This window comes from Schistocerca cancellata, chromosome 1 (assembly GCF_023864275.1).
Source record: "Schistocerca cancellata isolate TAMUIC-IGC-003103 chromosome 1, iqSchCanc2.1, whole genome shotgun sequence".
NCBI classification, from domain to species: domain Eukaryota; kingdom Metazoa; phylum Arthropoda; class Insecta; order Orthoptera; family Acrididae; genus Schistocerca; species Schistocerca cancellata.
In genome coordinates, this window is record NC_064626.1 from 1,170,561,209 (window position 1) to 1,170,583,875 (window position 22,667).

A 22,667-nucleotide genomic window follows, 5' to 3' on the forward strand; every position below is an offset into this window, starting at 1 on the left:
GGTCAGGATGTACCAGTAAACCTATCATTATAAAATTACTACAGCAAATTAAATAGAACATATAAATAAAGCATGTTAATTGAATCTCCGATATATGTTAGCACTAAAATTCAGCACTAGTTGATTTGTTATAAACAAATTTAGAAATGTAATTGTTACCTGTAAACCCCCCCCCCCCCCCCCCATGAACCATGGAAATTGCCGTTGGTGGGGAGGCTTGCGTGCCTCAGCAATACAGATAGCCGTACCGTAGGTACAACCACAACGGAGGGGTATCTGTTGAGAGGCCAGACAAACGTGTGGTTCCTGAACAGGGGCAGCAGCCTTTTCAGTAGTTGCAAGGGCAACAGTCTGGATGACTGACTGATCTGGCCTTGTAACAATAACCAAAACGGCCTTGCTGTGCTGGTACTGCGAACGGCTGAAAGCAAGGGGAAACTACGGCCGTAATTTTTCCCGAGGGCATGCAGCTTTACTGTATGATTAAATGATGATGGCGTCCTCTTGGGTAAAATATTCCGGAGGTAAAATAGTCCCCCATTCGGATCTCCGGGCGGGGACTACTCAAGAGGATGTCGTTATCAGGAGAAAGAAAACTGGCGTTCTACGAATCGGAGCGTGGATTGTCAGATCCCTTATCGGGCAGGTAGGTTAGAAAATTTAAAAAGGGAAATGGATAGGTTAAAGTTAGATATAGTGGGAATTAGTGAAGTTCGGTGGCAGGAGGAACAAGACTTCTGGTCAGGCGAATACAGGGTTATAAATACAAAGTCAAATAGGGGTAATGCAGGAGTAGGTTTAATAATGAATAGGAAAATAAGAATGCGGGTAAGCTACTACAAACAGCATAGTGAACGCATTATTGTGGCCCACACCTCCTACAGTAGTACAAGTTTATATGTCGACTAGCTCTGCAGATGACGAAGAAATTGAAGAAATGTATGATGAAATAAAAGAAATTATTCAGATAGTGAAGGGAGACGAAAATTTAATAGTCATGGGTGACTGGAATTCGAGTGTAGGAAAAGGGAGAGAAGGAAACGTAGTAGGTGAATACGGATTGGGGCTAAGAAATGAAAGAGGAAGCCGCCTGGTAGAATTTTGCACAGAGCACAACTTAATCACAGCTAACACTTGGTTTAAGAATCATGAAAGAAGGTTGTATACATGGAAGAACCCTGGAGATACTAAAAGGTATCAGATAGATTATATAATGGTAAAGGAGAGACTTAGGAACCAGGTTTTAAATTGTAAGACATTTCCAGGGGCAGATGTAGACTCTGACCACAATCTATTGGTTACGAGCTGTAGATTAAAACTGAAGAAACTGCAAAAAGGTGGGAATTTAAGGAGATGGGACCTGGATAAACTGAAAGAACCAGAGGTTGTACAGAGTTTCAGGGAGAGCATAAGGGAACAATTGACAGGAATGGGCGAAAGAAATACAGTAGAAGAAGAATGGGTAGCTTTGAGGGATGAAGTAGTGAAGGCAGCAGAGGATCAAGTAGGTAAAAAGACGAGGGCTAGTAGAAATCCTTGGGTAACAGAAGAAATATTGAATTTAATTGATGAAAGGAGAAAATATAACAATGCAGTAAATGAAGCAGGCAAAAAGGAATACAAACGTCTCAAAAATGAGATCGACAGGAAGTGCAAAATGGCTAAGCAGGGATGGCTAGAGGACAAATGTAAGGATCTAGAGGCTTATCTCACTAGGGGTAAGATAGATACTGCCTACAGGAAAATTAAAGAGACTTTTGGAGATAAGAGAACCACTTGTAAGAACATCAAGAGCTCAGATGCAAACCCAGTTCTAAGCAAAGAAGGGAAAGCAGAAAGGTGGAAGGAGTATATAGAGGGTCTATACAAGGGCGATGTACTTGCGGACAATATTATGGAAATGGAAGAGGATGTAGATCAAGATGAAATGGGAGATACGATAATGCGTGAAGAGTTTGACAGAGCACTGAAAGACCTGAGTCGAAACAAGGCCCCCGGAGTAGACAACATTCCATTGGAACTACTGACAGCCTTGGGAGAGCCAGTCCTCACAAAACTCTACCATCTGGTGAGCAAGATGTATGAAACAGGCGAAATACCCTCAGACTTTAAGAAGAATATAATAATTCCAATCCCAAAGAAAGCAGGTGTTGAAAGATGTGAAAATTACCGAACAATCAGTTTAATAAGCCACAGCTGCAAAATACTAACATGAATTCTTTACAGACGAATGGAAAAACTAGTAGAAGCCGACCTCAGGGAAGATCACTTTGGATTCCGTAGAAATACTGGAACACGTGAGGCAATACTGACCTTACAACTTATCTTAGAAGAAAGATTAAGGAAAGGCAAACCTACGTTTCTAGCATTTGTAGACTTAGAGAAAGCTTTTGACAATGTTGACTGGAATACTCTCTTTCAAATTCTAAAGGTGGCAGGGGTAAAATACAGGGAGCGAAAGGCTATTTACAATTTGTACAGAAACCAGATGGCAGTTATAAGAGTCGAGGGACATGAAAGGCAAGCAGTGGTTGGGAAGGGAGTAAGACAGGGTTGTAGCCTCTCCCCAATGTCATTCAATCTGTATATTGAGCAAGCAGTAAAGGAAACAAAAGAAAAATTTGGAGTAGGTATTAAAATCCGTGGAGAAGAAATAAAAACTTTGAGGTTTGCTGATGACATTGTAATTCTGACAGAGACAGCAAAGGACTTAGAAGAACAGTTGAATGGAATGGATGATGTCTTGAAGGGAGGATATAAGATGAACATCAACAAAAGCAAAACGAGGATAATGGAATGTAGTCGAATTAAGTCGGGTGATGTTGAGGGTATTAGATTAGGAAATGAGACACTTAAAGTAGTAAAGGAGTTTTGCTATTTGGGGAGCAAAATAACTGATGATGGTCGAAGTAGAGAGGATATAAAATGTAGACTGGCAATGGCAAGGAAAGCGTTTCTGAAGAAGAGGAGTTTGTTAACATCGAGTATAGAGTTAAGTGTCAGGAAGTCATTTCTGAAAGTATTTGTATGGAGTGTAGCCATGTATGGAAGTGAAACATGGACGGTAAATAGTTTGGACAAGAAGAGAATAGAAGCTTTCGAAATGTGGTGCTACAAAAGAATGCTGAAGATTAGATGGGTAGATCACATAACTAATGAGGAAGTATTGAATAGGATTGGGGAGAAGAGAAGTTTGTGGCACAACTTGACCAGAAGAAGGGCTCGGTTGGTAGTACATGTTCTGAGGCATCAAGGGATCACCAATTTAGTATTGGAGGGCAGCGTGGAGGGTAAAAATCGTAGGGGGAGACCAAGAGATGAATACACGAAGCAGATTTAGAAGGATGTAGGTTGCAGTAGGTACTGGGAGATGAAGAAGCTTGCACAGGATAGAGTAGCATGGAGAGCTGCATCAAACCAATCTCAGGACTGAAGACCAAAACAACAACAACAACAACAACAACAACACCATAATTAGTCAGAAAATGTTATATTAACTCATAAATAAGTTGAAAACAGGTTCACCTTGTTCAGCACTGAGATTGTAAATTTTTAGCAATGTGTATCTCATATTCGGTTTAACTTTTAATTGTGATTTTACATAAAATTGTAATTTTCATTGTAGGTAATTGTTAACAAAAGTATAAATAGAGGTCACGCAGGTGCCTTGGAGCACACGGTTTTTGGCTAGGGTTGTGAGCAAATGTATTGTAGGCTCACTCGTTTGTTGATTGTTGTGAATACTGTGTCGTTTGATGTCAACTTTGGGTACATATGATGTAACTGGTGCAGTTCACCAGGCTCGGACACCAGAGTCCTGGAAATATATTGGTGTTAAAACTGGCCGCTTAGGTGGCGCAGCTGCTGCATGGCTGGCAGACAGGGCCGCACGTAGAGGATGCGCGTAATTGCGTGGCGGCGCTTTGAATGATCGGCGAGTCACAACACAAAACTTTTACACATACATATTTAGGAAGATATGAAGTAAGAGTTGCACCTTAACAGTCTAAACAAAAATACTGAATACAATTATGTATGCCGTTAGAATTCTTTCTCAAAATACAAGCTGCTCTTCATTGGCACCATATACTACAGCAGTATACAGTTGCTACTAATGTACAGAATCGGTTTTGGGGATATTCCACAATTTAAAAAGTATACACTTGCAACACAAAGAAAGGTTATCATAGTGATAAAGCAAGCTAAATGCAGGGATTCCTGTAGACTCCTTTTTAAGAGCCAGAAAATACTGCCTCTGCCTTGTTTGTATGTATATAAAATACTTATCTTTACAAAAGAGAGCATCTTCAAAAAAAGAAAGTATCTTTGAACATAACTATGATTTTCACTCATACAAAACTGGCATATGCTTAACCTACATGAACCACAGTAAGTAAAAACCTATGTAAAAGAGAAGTGCATCACATTACAGCTATGTTGTATAACTATATGCATTCTTACTTAAAAAGCATATCAGCATTAAACACTTTTAAAGTACACGGGAATGCTGAAAAATAATGCCTCAGAATTTTTTATGTGAAAACTCTTGAAGCTTTTTAAATAAAACTTTACTAACATTCTACATGTTTATTCTTCATGTCTACTTATCTGTTTCTCACCATAGACACCCTGTGAAGAACAAAAGATCAATTTATTGTTAACATCACTGTAGAATCTTTTATTTTTGTCAATGGAGCCATAACCTTGCCCATAACTGCACCATTTCTTCACTAACAAAGTGGAGTCCTTTTATTTTTGTTGGTGGAGTCACAACTTAACCCCTAACTGCACCTCTTTGTCACTAACAAAGTGGAGTCCTCAAAGGTGTTCTTCAAGTTTTGGGAACAGATGGAAATCAAATGGGACTGTATAGATGATGATAAACTACAGTGAACCTGAGGCATCAGATTGTTGCAGATGTCATAGCACTTGTGTATGGTCTAGCACTGTCATTCTGAAGGAGAGGGTGCAGCATGCTTGAACAAACTCTTCGAATTCCACTTTCAATTTCTCTCAGACACCACCATGCTACAATTCAGAGCCCTCTAGCGATAGAGGGTTGCAACTTGCACCAGTGAAGTGTGAAAGTCAATCGAGTAACATGCATGACATGCAATACCACACAGTAAAACATTTGGAGGCACTACATTTCAGCATGCCCTCACAGAAACAGTTCTTGCTTGAGTACTGCTTCTACTCTGTCTGTATTTTTGGAATATCATAATAAGTAATCCTGGTACACAAAATATTATTAATTATATAATTATATCAGTTTATTTTGTTATTTACTTTGATTCTGTTGATCATATACTCTCAGTTAATATCTACTGTAAATGTATATCAGTTGTTACCCCTGACATGTCCTATATGCTACGTATAATCAAAGTACTAAACATAATTTACTGGTTCAAACAAAAATAAATAAATATGTGAAAAGATTGGCTACAGCATTTGTTAATTAATATGTCTCATAACTATAATAACTTTTATGGTGAAACTAATCTATTACAAATCTATTGCAATATATGACTGATATTTGTATGCGGCACCTACAGCCTACATGAATAGAGTATTCGAGCTTTAGAAGAAAATGACAGTCCTGCAGGGACAATTTCATCAAACATAATTTACTAACTGTGTATGTCTGTAAATGGGGATGTAGAAAATGAGTAGAGATGTTCATTATTAAAATACACAAACTAGAAATGATCATCACATGAACCTGAGAAATTAAAGAGCTACAGATGACAGCACATATACAACTGGAAGACATTTCTTTAACAGGTCACCTAATGATATAAAGCAACTGCATGCAACTTCTGTTAAAGACAAATTTAAACAGTTATTAACTACAATATGATTACAATCAAAGATATCTAAACCTCACTATCCATTGTACTATTTTAATACAGGGTGTTTCAAAAATGACCGGTATATTTGAAACGGTAATAAAAACTAAACGAGCAGCGATAGAAATACACCATTTGTTGCAATATGCTTGGGACAACAGTACATTTTCAGGCAGACAAACTTTCGAAATTACAGTAGTTACAATTGTCAACAACAGATGGCGCTGCGGTCTGGGAGACTCTATAGTACGATATTTTCCACATATCCACCATGCGTAGCAATAATATGGCGTAGTCTCTGAATGAAATTACCCGAAACCTTTGACAACGTGTCTGGCGGAATAGCTTCACATGCAGATGAGATGTACTGCTTCAGCTGTTCAATTGTTTCTGGATTCTGGTGGTACACCTGGTCTTTCAAGTGTCCCCACAGAAAGAAGTCACAGGGGTTCATGTCTGGCGAATAGGAAGGCCAATCCACGCCGCCTCCTGTATGTTTCGGATAGCCCAAAGCAATCACACGATCATCGAAATATTCATTCAGGAAATTAAAGACGTCAGCCGTGCGATGTGGCCGGGCACCATCTTGCATAAACCACGAGGTGTTCGCAGTGTCGTCTAAGGCAGTTTGTACCGCCACAAATTCACGAAGAATGTCCAGATAGCGTGATGCAGTAATCGTTTTGGATCTGAAAAATGGGCCAATGATTCCTTTGGAAGAAATGGCGGCCCAGACCAGTACTTTTTGAGGATGCAGGGACGATGGGACTGCAACATGGTGCTTTTCGGTTCCCCATATGCGCCAGTTCTGTTTATTGATGAAGCCGTCCAGGTAAAAATAAGCTTCGTCAGTAAACCAAATGCTGCCCACATGCATATCGCTGTCATCAATCCTGTGCACTATATCGTTAGCGAATGTCTCTCGTGCAGCAATGGTAGCGGCGCTGAGGGGTTGCCGCGTTTGAATTTTGTATGGATAGAGGTGTAAACTCTGGCGCATGAGACGATATGTGGACGTTGGCGTCATTTGGACCGCAGCTGCAACACGGCGAACGGAAACCCGAGGCCACTGTTGGATCACCTGCTGCACTAGCTGCGCGTTGCCCTCTGTGGTTGCCGTACGCGGTCGCCCTACCTTTCCAGCACGTTCATCCGTCACGTTCCCAGTCCGTTGAAATTTTTCAAACAGATTCTTTATTGTATCGCTTTTAGGTCCTTTGGTTACATTAAACCTCCGTTGAAAACTTCGTCTTGTTGCAACAACACTGTGTTCTAGGCGGTGGAATTCCAACACCAGAAAAATCCTCTGTTCTAAGGAATAAACCATGTTGTCTACAGCACACTTACACGTTGTGAACAGCACGCGCTTACAGCAGAAAGACGACGTACAGAATGGCGCACCCACAGACTGCGTTGTCTTCTATATCTTTCACATCACTTGCAGCGCCATCTGTTGTTGAAAATTGTAACTACTGTCATTTCGAAAGTTTGTCCGCCTGAAAATGTACTGTTGTCCCAAGCATATTGCAACAAACGGTGTATTTCTATCGCTGCTCGTTTAGTTTTTATTGCCGTTTCAAATATACCGGTCACTTTTGAAACACCCTGTATATACTCACTTCTACTATATTAAAAGTGGTAAATATTTATTAACAAAAATCTAATGTGTGCATTTCTATTTATCTGTTATATTTATTGTTTGCTTTCATAAATGTTAAATATTCGGAAAATGATAATACCCCCAACCACTAAGCTACTGTGGGCACATAAATAATAATAATAATTATTATTATTATTGTTATTGTTATTTATTCTTATTATGACAGGAATAATGTTTGAACACTGCTACAAGTGTACTATAGCCTGCATCATCAGAATTTGCAGTTTTATGTTGTACAATTTTTGCATATTTTGCTCTTACTTAGAATACTGTGTATGTCAAAACAATGACGTCTCCAGCACAATGGTCTCATATACACATGTGGTATGTTTTGTTAATTATTCAAAATGAAAACTCAAGCGAGAAAACTATTATATTGTGGGACAGAATTGCTGGTCTGTACATGTCTTAGAGGGCAAAATATTTAGTACTGCCGACATACTTAAAAACATGACACTGTAATAACTATTAGTTCCTCCCAGGGGATTGTGAAATACAGGGTAGAGTAGGTCACTAAGACTCCAGGATAAGAGGTAGCCATCTCTTGTGAGAACTAAGATAGCTCTTGCCCTTACAATAGGCAGGTCCCCTGTCATCTTGGGATCTGAGTGACCTAACCTACCTTTCCCATTCTATCTGTTCCATCACCTGAGGATGAAACTAACAGGACAGGGCCATGTACTTTTATTGTCATATGTGTTTGTTGGTAAAACTATGAATTTCGTACCATGAGAGTAAGTACCAGTCAGCAGTTCTGTTTCACAATTTAATGACTAAATACTGGGTTATTACAAATGATTGAAGCGATTTCACAGCTCTACAATAACTTTATTATTTGAGATATTTTCACAATGCTTTGCCCACACATACAAAAACTCAAAAAGTTTTTTTAGGCATTCACAAATGTTCGATATGTGCCCCTTTAGTGATTCGGCAGACATCAAGCCGATAATCAAGTTCCTCCCAAACTCGGCGCAGCATGTCCCCATCAATGAGTTCGAAAGCATCGTTGATGCGAGCTCGCAGTTCTGGCACGTTTCTTGGTAGAGGAGGTTTAAACACTGAATCTTTCACATAACTCCACAGAAAGAAATCGCATGGGGTTAAGTCGGGAGAGCGTGGAGGCCATGACATGAATTGCTGATCATGATCTCCACCACGACCGATCCATCGGTTTTCCAATCTCCTGTTTAAGAAATGCCGAACATCATGATGGAAGTGCGGTGGAGCACCATCCTGTTGAAAGATGAAGTCGGCGCTGTCGGTCTCCAGTTGTGGCATGAGCCAATTTTCCAGCATGTCCAGATACACGTGTCCTGTAACGTTTTTTTTCGCAGAAGAAAATGGGGCCGTAAACTTTAAACTGTGAGATTGCACGAAACACGTTAACTTTTGGTGAATTGCGAATTTGCTGCACGAATGCGTGAGGATTCTCTACTGCCCAGATTCGCACATTGTGTCTGTTCACTTCACCATTAAGAAAAAATGTTGCTTCATCACTGAAAACAAGTTTCGCACTGAACGCATCCTCTTCCATGAGCTGTTGCAAACGTGCCGAAAATTCAAAGCATTTGACTTTGTCATCGGTTGTCAGGGCTTGTAGCAATTGTAAACGGTAAGGCTTCTGCTTTAGCCTTTTCCGTAAGATTTTCCAAACCGTCGGCTGTGGTACGTTTAGCTCCCTGCTTGCTTTATTCGTCGACTTCCGCGGGCTACGCGTGAAACTTGCCCGCACGCGTTCAACCTTTTCTTCGCTCACTGCAGGCCGACCCGTTGATTTCCCCTTACAGAGGGATCCAGAAGCTTTAAACTGCACATATCATCGATGAATGGAGTTAGCAGTTGGTGGATCTTTGTTGAAATTCGTCCTGAAGTGTCGTTGCACTGTTATGACTGACTGATGTGAGTGCATTTCAAGCACAACATACGGTTTCTCGGCTCCTGTCGCCATTTTGTCTCACTGCACTCTCGAGCGAACCCGCGGCAGAAACCTGAAGTGAGGCTTCAGCTGAACAAAACTTTAGGAGTTTTTCTACGTATCTGTAGTGTGTAGTGACCATATGTCAATGAATGGAGCTACAGTGAATTTATGAAATCGCTTCAATCATTTGTAACAGCCCTGTACAGATGATGATGTGTGTGAAATCTTACGGGACTTAACTGCTAAGGTCATCAGTCCCTAAGCTTACACACTACTTAACCTAAATTATCCTAAGGACAAACACAAACACCCATGCCCGAGGGAGGACTCGAACCTCCGACTAATTACCCATCTTGATTGTGTAAAACTGTTTCATTTCTTTGCATGTATAATTCATTCCTTTGTATATATAATTAGTCACCATTAAATATCATCCAGTTATCAGGATTCCTCGTAACATACTTTTCACATAAACTAGTGAATATTTCAATCTGAAGATTCTACAAAACTTCCTGGCTTTTATATTAGTTCTGCTTCATATCTCACGTAACATAAAACCACACATAACTTACCTATGCTTGAACTACATCCCCATGCTCTACCTTACTTCAAAAACCACACTATCATACAAAGGCATGATCACAATGCAAGACAATCTTCCTTTCATATTCTATAATGTAATTTACCAATTTGGTAAGAAGAAAGGTGTCATCTGTTGTTGACTGATGCTTTTTCAGGAACTTATTCCTTAGAAATGGGACATCTTAATGAAAGAAATGATTAAAAGGCATACTCACAAGTATGAGAGAACTGATTGTAGCCATGTGAAGTATTGAGACTTTCTTCCACACAACAGGATCAGTAGACATTTTCAAGAGCGCACAGCCAGCTGTCAGTCGTAGCCAAGATGACTCTGCATTGCTAAACCACATTTAATAATAATCACTGAGATGACATAATATTTCATAGAACATGTAAACATTCAAACAGGTGTGTGTATGTACGCGGGTAGGGGAGGGGGGGGGGGGGGAGGAGAGGTAGTATCATTATTATACGCTGCTGTGCAAAACTTGAGGATGAAAGTAACTTTTGCATGCTTGCCATTGCCAAGTAACATAGCTCAATGAAACTTGGACAATACATAGAAATAACTACTACAGTACAGTATAGAAGGCAGCTGAAATAAATACGAAATGAGATGAACAGAAATGACACTCTTATTCAAAGACAATAATAACACTGAAAACACCATGATTTCATGATTTATGATGGTACCCTGGACAGTATGTGATCACCACAGACAGCAACGCATGCTCTTCAACATGCTCCCATTCTGGGCACAAGGGGTGTAAGGAGTTCTTGTGGTAGGCAGTTTCATTTCTCCACCAGCATGGTTGACAACTGCTGGAGGGCTGTTAGTGCTTTTGGACATACTACAATCTGATAATATTCTTCTTGGGTCTGCAGCTGGATCCTGAAGTTCATCTAGCTAAAATATTTCTGCGGCTCACTTGGCCGCCATCTTCAGGCGATAATGTGTTGCATGAGCATGCTGTAACTAAATTCAGATTGCGAGCAGTGGCTCCTTAATAAACTGCAGAAAGCCAACAGCCAATGTGCAAGAAATCATCATAACTGCCATCTACTGACGTAACCATAAGATGCTGAAGTGGTAGAAGCTGGTGAAATCAGTAAACCATTATCAAAAACTATTCTGATGGGTGAATCAAACACCATTGTTTTTTTTTAATTTCTGATAAAACAGGGTTCCAAATCTTATTTAAATACTAAAAAACAATGGTCTCTGATTCAGCCATCAGTGTAGTTTTTTATAACGGTTTATCGATTTCTCCAGCTTCCACAATTGGGGGCCCTATTATGTTCACTTGAGCTAGAGGGCAGTGATGATGATTTCTTTTGCATGTGCTGCTGGCTTTTTGTAGAGTGTAAAGGAGCTGCTGCTTGCAGTCTGAATTCAGTTCTGGCGAGTTTGTGCAACAGGTTACTCACCTGAAGATGGTGGCCAGGTGGATTGCAGAAGTAGTGTGGCAAGATGACTTCAAGATCCACCTGGAGGTCCGAAAAGAATATTATCAGTTATTACATCAGGAATATGTCTCCCAAGTGAATCTCACATGCGCTCAATGGGCCTTAAGTTGGAACAGACAGGCCAATGCATTCACTAAATATCCTCTCATTCCAAGAGTTTTCTCACCCACACATTTTGATGGGGTTGTGTATTTTCATCCATAAAAATGAAGTCTTGACCAAATGCAACCCAGAAAAGACATAAACGGAAAATGTATACAGTGTCACAATAAAGCTGACTGGTGACTGTACCATGTTCAAAGACATGGTTGTCGTACATTCATCCAACATTATTCCTCCTCACACCATAACACCTGGACCACCAAAACGGTCATGTTTGAAAATGATCCTGTGTGCTTTACACACTACCACCTCTCGACATCTGAAGGTATGTGATGCACCCAGGACATTGTCGAACATGACAATGGTCATCCAGGTGTTATGGTGGGGGGAGGTATAATGTTGCATGGACAAACTGATATCCAAGTTTTTGAACATGGTACACTGACTGGTCAACATTATTGTTCCCCATTTGTATCTTTTCAGGGATGCATTCAGTCCTGACCTCATTTTCATGGACGACAATGCACAACTACACCAGCCTGCACAAGTGAAACAGCTCTTGTAATGAGAGGATATTCAGTGACTGGACTGGCCTGTCCATTTCCCACAAAGTAAGCCTATGGCACATAGCATCCACTATAGTGGCCAGCTGTAAATGGTTGCTCCTCTGGCATTTTCAATCAGTCCTGTGGCTGCTAATGCACACAGTCCACAGTAGTGGGGATTGCCTACTGGTGTTGTGCCCTGCATGCATTTGCAGCCTCATGAGTAATTTAAAATGCCAGAGAAATTACCATTAAAAACTGTCCACTGCAGTGAAAATCATGAACTTCAGCATGGACTCCAATTGAGCACATGTGGGATTCAATAGGGAGTTATATTTGCAGCATGACCAGATGCACCAACAAACATCCACACTGGTGGAGGAATGAACAGCCTACAACAAGAACACAAAATACAACACAGTGCCTAATAAATTTTTGCGTAATTAATGCTACAATCATACTGTAACTTTGATGTGATATGTCATATGTACCTTTTATTATTTTATTAATCTTGTCATGTATTTAAATGTCAAAGAATTAATTCAAACAAACTAATTAAAAAATGAATTCTGTAATTATGATGTAGTAAAAACATTGTCATAGTCAAGGAAGTTTGCTATTGTATAGAATCAAAGAACATGTTTGAAGTAAGAAGTATTGTCACTGGATGCGTAAGCATGTATATACATTCAGGCATACTATGTGGTAGCAAATGGTCACAGTACATTGACATCGAGATGAATTAATACTCAAGAAGAGCTGTTTCCATACATTACTGGTGAATAATGACTTGCATTACCAGCAGCAACTCATCAAAGAAAGATTAGATTAGATTCAGTTTACGTTCCATAGACTCAAAAAATGAGGTGATTCTCATGGGTGTGAAACATGTCAGAAAGGATAACATAAAACATTTTAATATAATACTTACTACCCTGATCATTTATCAGGAGTCTGTCGAAATAAGTGAATACAATGCAGTAAACTGGACCAGCTAATATTTACAGAATTAACAGGCTGTCAGAATGAAACATTGTTATGCACTATTAATAACTTTATCATACACAAAATACCTATCTTGGCTGTTGTGATCAAGTGTTGTCAAAACCAAAATCTAACAGACATTTTTACTTTAGCTGGCTTAACAGTCTCAGTTAAGATATTCATCTATAGAGTACAAGGAGTTGCCTATCGAGAAGTCTTTAAAACTCTATTTAAATAGTGCTTTATCTGAAAACAAGTTTTTAATGGTTGCTGGCAATTTATTGAAAATGTGTGTCCCTGAATATTGGACCCCTTTTTGGACCAAGGTGATTGATTTTAGGTCTTTATGTAGATTGCTTTTATTCCTGATATTGATACTATGTTTTGAGCTATTGGTTGGAAATAGAGATTTATTACTTGCAACAAATTTCATTAAGGAATAAATATACTGAGACACAATGGTTAGTACACAAAGTTCCTTGAGCAGGTTTCTACATGATTTTCTTGAATGTACACCACAAATGATTCTTGTCACATGCTTTTTCTCCCTAAAAACTTTTGCTCGGTTTGATGAGATACCCCAGAATATGGTCCCATATGACATAATAAAATGAAAGTAAGCAAAGTATTCAAGTTTTTTTTTATATTTTCATCTCCTACATCTGACATCATTCTCACTGCAAATCCAGACTTGTTTAGGCACTTAAGCAATTCTGTGGTATGCCCTTCCCAACTGAATTTATTATCGAGTAGTAATCCCAGAAATTTAACCACTGTAAACCTCTTCGATCTGCATGTCTTCGTATGTTATACACATGCTGGAAGGAAACCTCTTACAGGTTCTGAACTGCATATAGTGGGTCTTCTCAAAGTTTAATGACAGTGAATTAACTTTGGGTTGGTTTGTGGGGTTGAAGGGACCAGACTGGAAAAGTCATCAGTCCCGTGAATAAACTTTAAACCATTTATTAATGTCCGTGAAAATTTGATTAGCAGCTATTTCTATATCTGTACTTGACTTGCTACTTATTGCAACGATCATCTGCAAACAAAACAAACTTAGCATCTGGCAGTGTAACAGATGACGAGTCATTAATGTAGACAAGAAAAGGCAATGGACCCAAGATGAACCATTAGGAACACCACATGTAATTAATTCCCAGTCAGATGAAGACAGACTGCTTACTGCACACATATTTCACAGCAACATCCTTTGTTTCCTGTTAGACAGATAAGACTCAAACCATTTCGCAGCATTGCCGGTGACACCATAATATTCTAATTTATTTAAGAGAATGCTGTGGTTCACGCAGTCCAAGGCATTTGACAGGTCGCAGAAAATGCCAGTAGCCTCTAATTTAATATCTAATCAATTTAAGTACATTCTCACTGTAAGTGTAAATAGCTTTCTCTATATCAGAACCCTTAAGAAATCCAAACTGTGACTTGGACAATACATTATTTGCAGTCAGATGCTTAAGGAGATGCTTGAACACAACCTTTTTAAATATTTTTGAGAAAGCTGGCAAAAGTGAAAGTGGTTGATAGTTTGATGGTATCTCTTTATCCCCCTTCTTGTAAAGAGGCTTAACTTCAGCATACTTTAGTCAGTCTGGAAATGTTGTGCTGATAAGAGATTGATTACACAAATAACTTCAGATGGAACTCTTCGATTAACTTCGTTGATATGTTATCATACCCACAGGAATACTTAGATTTTAAGGATTTTATGAGGGATACTACTTCTTTGGGAAACATGTCATTTCCATTTTACTGAAGTTAGTTTTAAAGACTGGTCTCAGATACTCCATTACACTGTTCACTGAACCTGATAACCCCAAGCTGCTAGTAATGTTAATGAAGAATTTGTTTAAGAGGTTTGTTACCAAAGTCTCATTTATTTTTAGAGCTATCTGTTCCTCTTCCTTTTTGGCCACACCTGTCTCTGTCTTCACTATATCCCACACAGATTTTATTTTGTTGCCTGATGTGATTATCTTTTTCTCATAATAAAGCTGCTTCAATTTCTAGGTTACTTAATTCAATATTTTGCTGTATTCTTTGTAATGCATTACAATTCTAACATCAGAGCTGTTCCTAGATAGTAGGTACCGTCTCTTTTTTGTCCCACATAATATTTTTATTCCTTGTGTAATCCACGGTTTATCTTTTGACTTGTGTGTGATTTGAGTTACCATTAGGGGAAAACAATTTTCAAAAGTGGAAGTAACTTTATTAATGAATGCTTTGTATTTTCCATTTGAGTCAGAAGCATTGTAAACATCCAGCCAGTTCATGTCTTTGAGCAATTTCCTGAATTTCTCAATTTTTTACTTATTTATTACCCTCCTGCACTCAGATTTCATACATTTTTTATCCTGAAAAGTTTCACATTTAGCACAAGATGCTGCATGTCATAATCAGATAGCCCATTTACTATTGGTTTTGTGATATAACTTTTTACCCCCTTGATTTGTCTACAAAATGTTCACGGTAGGAACTAAATTGAATGATAGTGCTACTGACTGTAACAATTGTTCACTGAGAGAGCTTTTCAATAAATCCAAATTAAAATCACCAGCAACCACTATTTCCTTGCCCCCCCCCCCCCCCCCCCAATGAGATGAAAGGTAACTCTTTCCGCTCCCGAGATTGAGATGACTCCTTACCCTCTCCCTTAAAACCCACATCCTTTCGTCTTTCCCTCTCCTTCCCTTTTCCTGAAAAGCAACCGTTGGTTGCGAAAGCTTAGACACACACAAAGAAAGATGATGAGACTTACCAAACAAAAGCGCTGGCAGGTCGATAGACACACAAACAAACACAAACATACACACAAAATTCAAGCTTTCGCAACAAACGGTTGTTTCGTCAGGAAAGAGGGAAGGAGAGGGACAGACGAATGATGTGGGTTTTAAGGGAGAGGGTAAGGAGTCATTCCAATCCCGGGAGCGGAAAGACTTACCTTAGGGGGAAAAAAGGACAGGTATACACTCGCACACGCACACATATCCATCCACACATACACAGACACAAGCAGACATTTGTAAAGGCAAAGAGTTTGGGCAGAGATGTCAGTCGAGGCGGAAGTACAGAGGCAAAGATGTTGTTGAAAGACAGGTGAGGTATGAGCGGCGGCAAATTGAAATTAGAAATTAGCGGAGATTGAGGCCTGGCGGATAGTGAGAAGAGAGGATATGCTGAAGGGCAAGTTCCCATCTCCGGAGTTCTGACAGGTTGGTGTTAGTGGGAAGTATCCAGATAATCCGGACGGTGTAACACTGTGCCAAGATGTGCTGGCCGTGCACCAAGGTGTGTTTAGCCACAGGGTGATCCTCATTACCAACAAACACTGTCTGCCTGTGTCCATTCATGCGAATGGACAGTTTGTTGCTGGTCATTCCCACATAGAAGGCTTCACAGTGTAGGCAGGTCAGTTGGTAAATCACGTGGGTGCTTTCACACGTGGCTCTGCCTTTGATCGTGTACACCTTCCGGGTTACAGGACTGGAGTAGGTGGTGGTGGGAGGGTGCATGGGACAGGTTTTACACCGGGGGCGGTTACAAGGGTAGGAGCCAGAGGGTAGGGAAGGTGGTTTGGGGATTTCATAGGGATGAACTAAGAGGTTACGAAGGTTAGGTGGACGGCGGAAAGACACTCTAGGTGAAGTGGGGAGGATTTCATGAAGGATGGATCTCATTTTAGGGCAGGATTTGAGGAAGTCGTATCCCTGCTGGAGAGCCACATTCAGAATCTGATCCAGTCCCGGAAAGTATCCTGTCACAAGTGGGGCACTTTTGGGGTTCTTCTGTGGGAGGTTCCGGGTTTGAGGAGATGAGGAAGTGGCTCTGGTTATTTGCTTCTGTACCAGGTTGGGAGGGTAGTTACGGGATGCGAAAGCTGTTTTCAGGTTGATGGTGTAATGGTTCAAGGATTCCGGACTGGAGCAGATTCGTTTGCCACGAAGACCTAGGCTTTAGGGAGGGGACCGTTTGATGTGGAATGGGTGGCAGCTGTCATAATGGAGGTACTGTTGCTTGTTGGTGGGGTTGATGTGGACGGACGTGTGAAGCTGGCCATTGGACAGGTGGAGGTCAACGTCAAGGAAAGTGGCATGGGATTTGGAGTAGGACCAGGTGAATCTGATGGAACCAAAGGAGTTGAGGTTGGAGAGGAAATTCTGGAGTTCTTCTTCACTGTGAGTCCAGATCATGAAAATGTCATCAATAAATCTGTACCAAACTTTGGGTTGGCAGGCTTGGGTAACCAAGAAGGCTTCCTCTAAGCGACCCATGAATAGGTTGGCGTACGAGGGGGCCATCCTGGTACCCATGGCCGTTCCCTTTAATTGTTGGTATGTCTGGCCTTCGAAAGTGAAGAAGTTGTGGGTCAGGATGAAGCTGGCTAAGGTAATGAGGAAGGGGTTTTAGGTAGGGTGGCAGGTGATCGGCGTGAAAGGAAGTGCTCCATCGCAGCGAGGCCCTGGACATGCGGAATATTTGTGTATAAGGAAGTGGCATCAATGGTTACAAGGATGGTTTCCGGGGGTAACAGACTGGGTAGGGATTCCAGGCGTTCGAGAAAGTGGTTGGTGTCTTTGATGAAGGATGAGAGACTGCATGTAATGGGTTGAAGGTGTTGATCTATGTAGGCAGAGATGCGTTCTGTGGGGGCTTGGTAACCAGCTACAATGGGACGGCCGTGATGATTGGGTTTGTGAATTTTAGGAAGAAGGTAGAAGGTAGGGGTGCGGGGTGTTGGTGGGGTCAGGAGGTTGATGGAGTCAGGTGAAAGGTTTTGTAGGGGGCCTAAGGTTCTGAGGATTCCTTGAAGCTCCGCCTGGGCATCAGGAATGGGATTACCTTGCCAAACTTTGTAAGTAGTGTTGTCTGAAAGCTGACGCAGTCCCTCAGCCACATACTCCTGATGATCAAGTACCACAGTCGTGGAACCCTTGTCCTCCGGAAGAATGACGATGGATTGGTCAGCCTTCAGATCACGGATAGCCTGGGCTTCAGCAGTGGTGATGTTGGGAGTAGGATTAAGGTTTTTTAAGAAGGATTGAGAGGCAAGGCTGGAAGTCAGAAATTCCTGGAAGGTTAGGAGAGGGTGATTTTGAGGAAGAGGAGGTGGGTCCCGCTGTGACGGAGGACGGAACTGTTCCAGGCAGGGTTCAATTTTGATAGTGTCTTGGGGAGTTGGATCATTAGGAGTAGGATTAGGATCATTTTTCTTCGTGGCAAAGTGATATTTCCAGCAGAGAGTATGGGTGTAGGACAGTAAATCTTTGACGAGGGCTGTTTGGTTAAATCTGGGAGTGGGGCTGAAGGTGAGGCCTTTGGATAGGACAGAGGTTTCGGATTGGGAGAGAGGTTTGGAGGAAAGGTTAACTACTGAATTGGGGTGTTGTGGTTCCAGATTGTGTTGATTGGAATTTTGAGGTTTTGGAGGGAGTGGAGCTGGAAGTGGGAGATTGAGTAGATGGGAGAGACTGGGTTTGTGTGCAGTGAGAGGAGGTTGAGGTTTGCTGGAAAGGTTGTGAAGGGTGAGTGAGTTGCCTTTCCGGAGGTGGGAAACCAGGAGATTGGATAGTTTTTTAAGGTGGGGGGTGGCATGCTGTTCTAATTTGCGGTTGGCCTGTAGGAGGATGCTCTGGACAGCCGGTGTGGATGTGGGAGAGGAAAGATTGAGGACTTTTATTAAGGATAGGAGTTGACGGGTGTGTTGATTGGCTGAGTGGATGTGTAGGTGAAGGATTAGGTGGGTGAGGGCAATGGATTGTTCAGTTTGGAACTGGTATAGGGACTGATGGAAAGAAGGGTTGCAGCCAGAGATGGGAACTTTAAGTGTGAGGCCTTTGGGGGTGATGCCAAATGTCAGACAAGCCTGAGAAAATAAAATATGGGAGTGTAATCTGGCTAGGGCGAAGGCATGTTTGCGGAGGGAATGTAAATAAAAGTTAATGGGTTCGTTGTGGAGGTGTTATGAGGGTGACATGGTACTAGAAGGTGGAAAGTGTAACATGAGGATGAAATGAAAATGAAAATAAATATAAAAATATATGGGGAGAGATAAAGGTGAACTAGAAATCAAATGGAGATCTGGTGTGAAAAAAGGCGAAAAAGGGTTGGTTAGAGCTGGGCTATGTTGATCCTGTGGTGAACTTCATGAAGAAGTCACAAATTGGATCGATTTGTGTATCGCTTCAAAAGATGAACAATTTTTTCAGTGTGGTGTTCATACACTACCTGGAAGATGGGAGAAAGTAGTGCCCAGCAATGGAAAGTACTTGGAATGAGAGGGGTCGAGACAGGGAAACAGTGAGAGCAGGAATACCTCAGAGATGGTACCAGCACTGCGGCTGGCCGTTCATGATCCCTACATCATACCATACCATGATCACTACACAACGGGGACAACACCAGGGGAAGCACATACAAGACTAGGGGACACAAAATGGCTCAAAAGACCAGAAAGAACATAGGAAAAAGGGAGTGGAGGGGGCAGAACCTTCCCGATGTGAAGTCAAGTCAAAGTCTCCATAACCAATACCAACACAAGCAGAGGGACTCCAATTCTGCAGGGAAATTCAGGTACTTAAACCTTGACTGGAAGACAAACCGCTCTTACGAAGAAAACTGAGAACAGATGTAACCATTTGAGAGTTATCCTCTATCACCCGGAACAAGGAAGGTGGGAGAGTGTATTTAGTGTGAAGGATCAAAAGCCAGGGGCAGTCTAGCAACACTAGGATCACCATGAGAAAGGGGGGGGGGGGAGGTCCGCAACTACAAAAGAAGGGGGAGGGGACAGAAACTCATTACAGAGTAAAAAACCATGGGTTAACCTAGTATGGCTGATATGAGAACAGCAGAGTACGGTAGATTCTTGTTGGGAGAGGCAGAGGGCAACTGCCATTGACGATAAAGGAATTTAATGTAAGGCCGTAAATACATCCCTGGAGGGGTCACTGAGAATGGCGGGAGAGTGTGTGTGTGTGTGTGTGTGTGTGTGTGTGTGTGTGTGTGTGTGTGTGTGTGTGTGTGTGAGGGGGGGGGATGTTGGTGGCTGCACCCCCCTCCCCTCGACAGTAATTCAGCAAGCTCATTACCGGGAATCCGGAGTAAATCAACTGAACAAGCGGCATCGCCAAGATCAGTGAGAAGGTTGTGGATGGCAGAGAGTGGTAGGACAAACACTGAGTTATAGTCTGAAGGCCACACACTGAGTATAACAAAATTCTGGTGAGGGAGGTCCATTTAATGAAGCAGAGGACCCAATATATGGCCATCACTTCTGCAGTAAACACCCCACACGTGGCAGGCAGGAGATGGTGTTCTCTGCCAACAGAAGACGTGAAGGCACATCTCATGTGATCAACTGATTTTAAGCCATCAGAGTAAAAAACAATAGCATACTGAAACTCCCATAAGATTGGGCAGAATATAAAATGGTAAACCAATGGAGCGTCGGAGGCCCATCTGAATCCAGGGTTGAGGAACTAATGAAAGGGGGGGGGGGGGGGGGGGAGAGGGGCAGGGGATAGAATTTAAGGGGGGGGGGGGGGACAAAGAGAGTAGACAGAAGTCACAGTGGACAGTAATGATGCAGAGCCCAACTGGTGAACCCATCTGAGATTGGGCAGCAGGTGGGCAAAGTCCCAAAGTCATGAAAAGAAGAGAGTAGGAGGGGTGAGCAGGGGAAGAATGGATAGTGATGGTGTAACATTACATGAGTATGTCCAATATAGTCGGATCTACTTTGCGTCACCCAAGTGTAGGGGAGTCGAAACAACCTGTGACATCATACCAACTTGAGATTTTTTTTTATACATATAATTCATTTCTAAATTTTATTGATTATTTACAGAGTAACGAATTTAATTATGTATAACATTTAATAGGTAATGAGTTTTAATGAGATAGATATAAATATGTTTTGACATAGCAAATAACCTTGTTGCATTATGCACGATATGTTTTCTCTTTGTAAGAACAAAAACTTCTGTGTTGCTCGAGTGCGCGATCAAGTAGTCGTCGAGTGCAGATATTCTGTAACTTTCACGAATGGGCATGGAATTGTTAATTTACAACCAGGAGTTGATTTAAAAATTATTCTAGGGAACTACAGCCTGACTTTGGTGCAAACAAATCATGCGCAAATTCTCAAATATCGGCGTGGAGTTTAAGATACGCAGCTGGATATCGAGCGTTATCGTCGTGTGTGTGGTTCAGTAACATTAACCACAATTTACGGACATTAGCTTGATAATAACAATCAACAACTTATATGAGCAGCATAGTAATCGTCTTGATGCTTAAAGCAAGCGAGAAGTGATTTACTGTCGGGATACGACAAATATTAATCACTGCATAGTCAGCTTGTTGATACATTGCTTAGAAACTCATAAACGGACAGTGACAGAGTTACTGAAACGATCTTTCAAGTATCAATGACCACTACACACACATCAGAAACTAATTACTCTAACTGTGAGCGACTTCTGGATTGGATGAGGGTTTTTTTTCCAGATAATTGGTATTAATAAACTTCTTTCAAGGTTGAAACTTCGTCAGTGGTGTCACACTCATTCAGTTTAGTAGAATCATAGATAGTACTAGCAATGCTACTACATAGTTTTGAAAGAAAAAAGAGTCTTCTCAAACCAGAGGCACTAGTGACGCTCCCTCGCAGCACTACGATATTGTGAATCACCACTCACATGCCCCCTTCTCATTACATTTCTGCATTGAAAACACTGAGATATAGGCACGGTACAAAGAAGGAAGAAAGAAGAGGAAAGATCAGTGAAAGAACTGGAGCAGAGAGAGAAGGAGAGGTCACAATGGCATACGAAAGCAGGGGTTGGGGCCACCGAACTGAAAGTGGAGGGATTCCAGCATAAAAGAGAAGACTACCAACAGTGCTAGTGTGAAAGGCATTTGTGGCTAAACAGATACCAGGATGGTGAACTGAACCCAAGAGGAGCAGCACGGAAGGGTAATCTGGTCCATAAATTTGACAAACATAGTTCAGACAAGGCAGAACTAATGACCCATAAAGGCAGATTAGAGTCAAATGAGGCATGCCCTAAGATGTGTGGGCAAGGAAGCAAAGAACATTGAGTTTTGAGTTTACGAAAACAGTCAACCTTCCAAAAGTGGATATGGGCCAACCAAGTATGCTAGTTGTCAAAAAGAAGAGCCAAAAAAACAAAACTCAGGCCCATCATCAGGTGCCAGGCATCGACACACAGCTTCGGATCAGGATGGACTGTAGTACAGCGACAGAAATGCATCGCCCTCGACTTGAGGGGGAAGAACTGAAAACAATGCGAGAGTGTCCACGTGGAAGTGTGCTAGATGCCACTCTGGAGATGTTGCTCCACAGAGGCCACCTACTGAGAGCTATCTCAAATACAGAAATCATCCACACACAGAACAGGGTTGACCAAAAGTCTGACAGAGGTCACAAGTCCATTAATAGAGATGAATAAAGGGACACTTAATATTGAGCCCTGTGGAATGCCATTCTACTGGGTCTGCAGAGAGCTGAG

The 22,667-nt window shown here is 41.4% G+C and overlaps 1 protein-coding gene across 1 annotated transcript in view; it reads right to left on the bottom strand.

The window, feature by feature from the left end:
• The window catches only part of LOC126093962 (uncharacterized), a 127,643-nt gene that overhangs the window by 48,574 nt on the left and 56,402 nt on the right, over nt 1–22,667 (bottom strand). Inside the window, exon 4 of the mRNA XM_049908760.1 lies at nt 10,228–10,351. Within this exon, the coding sequence (XP_049764717.1) occupies nt 10,228–10,351 (124 nt within the window). The remainder of the gene's footprint in view (nt 1–10,227; nt 10,352–22,667) is intronic.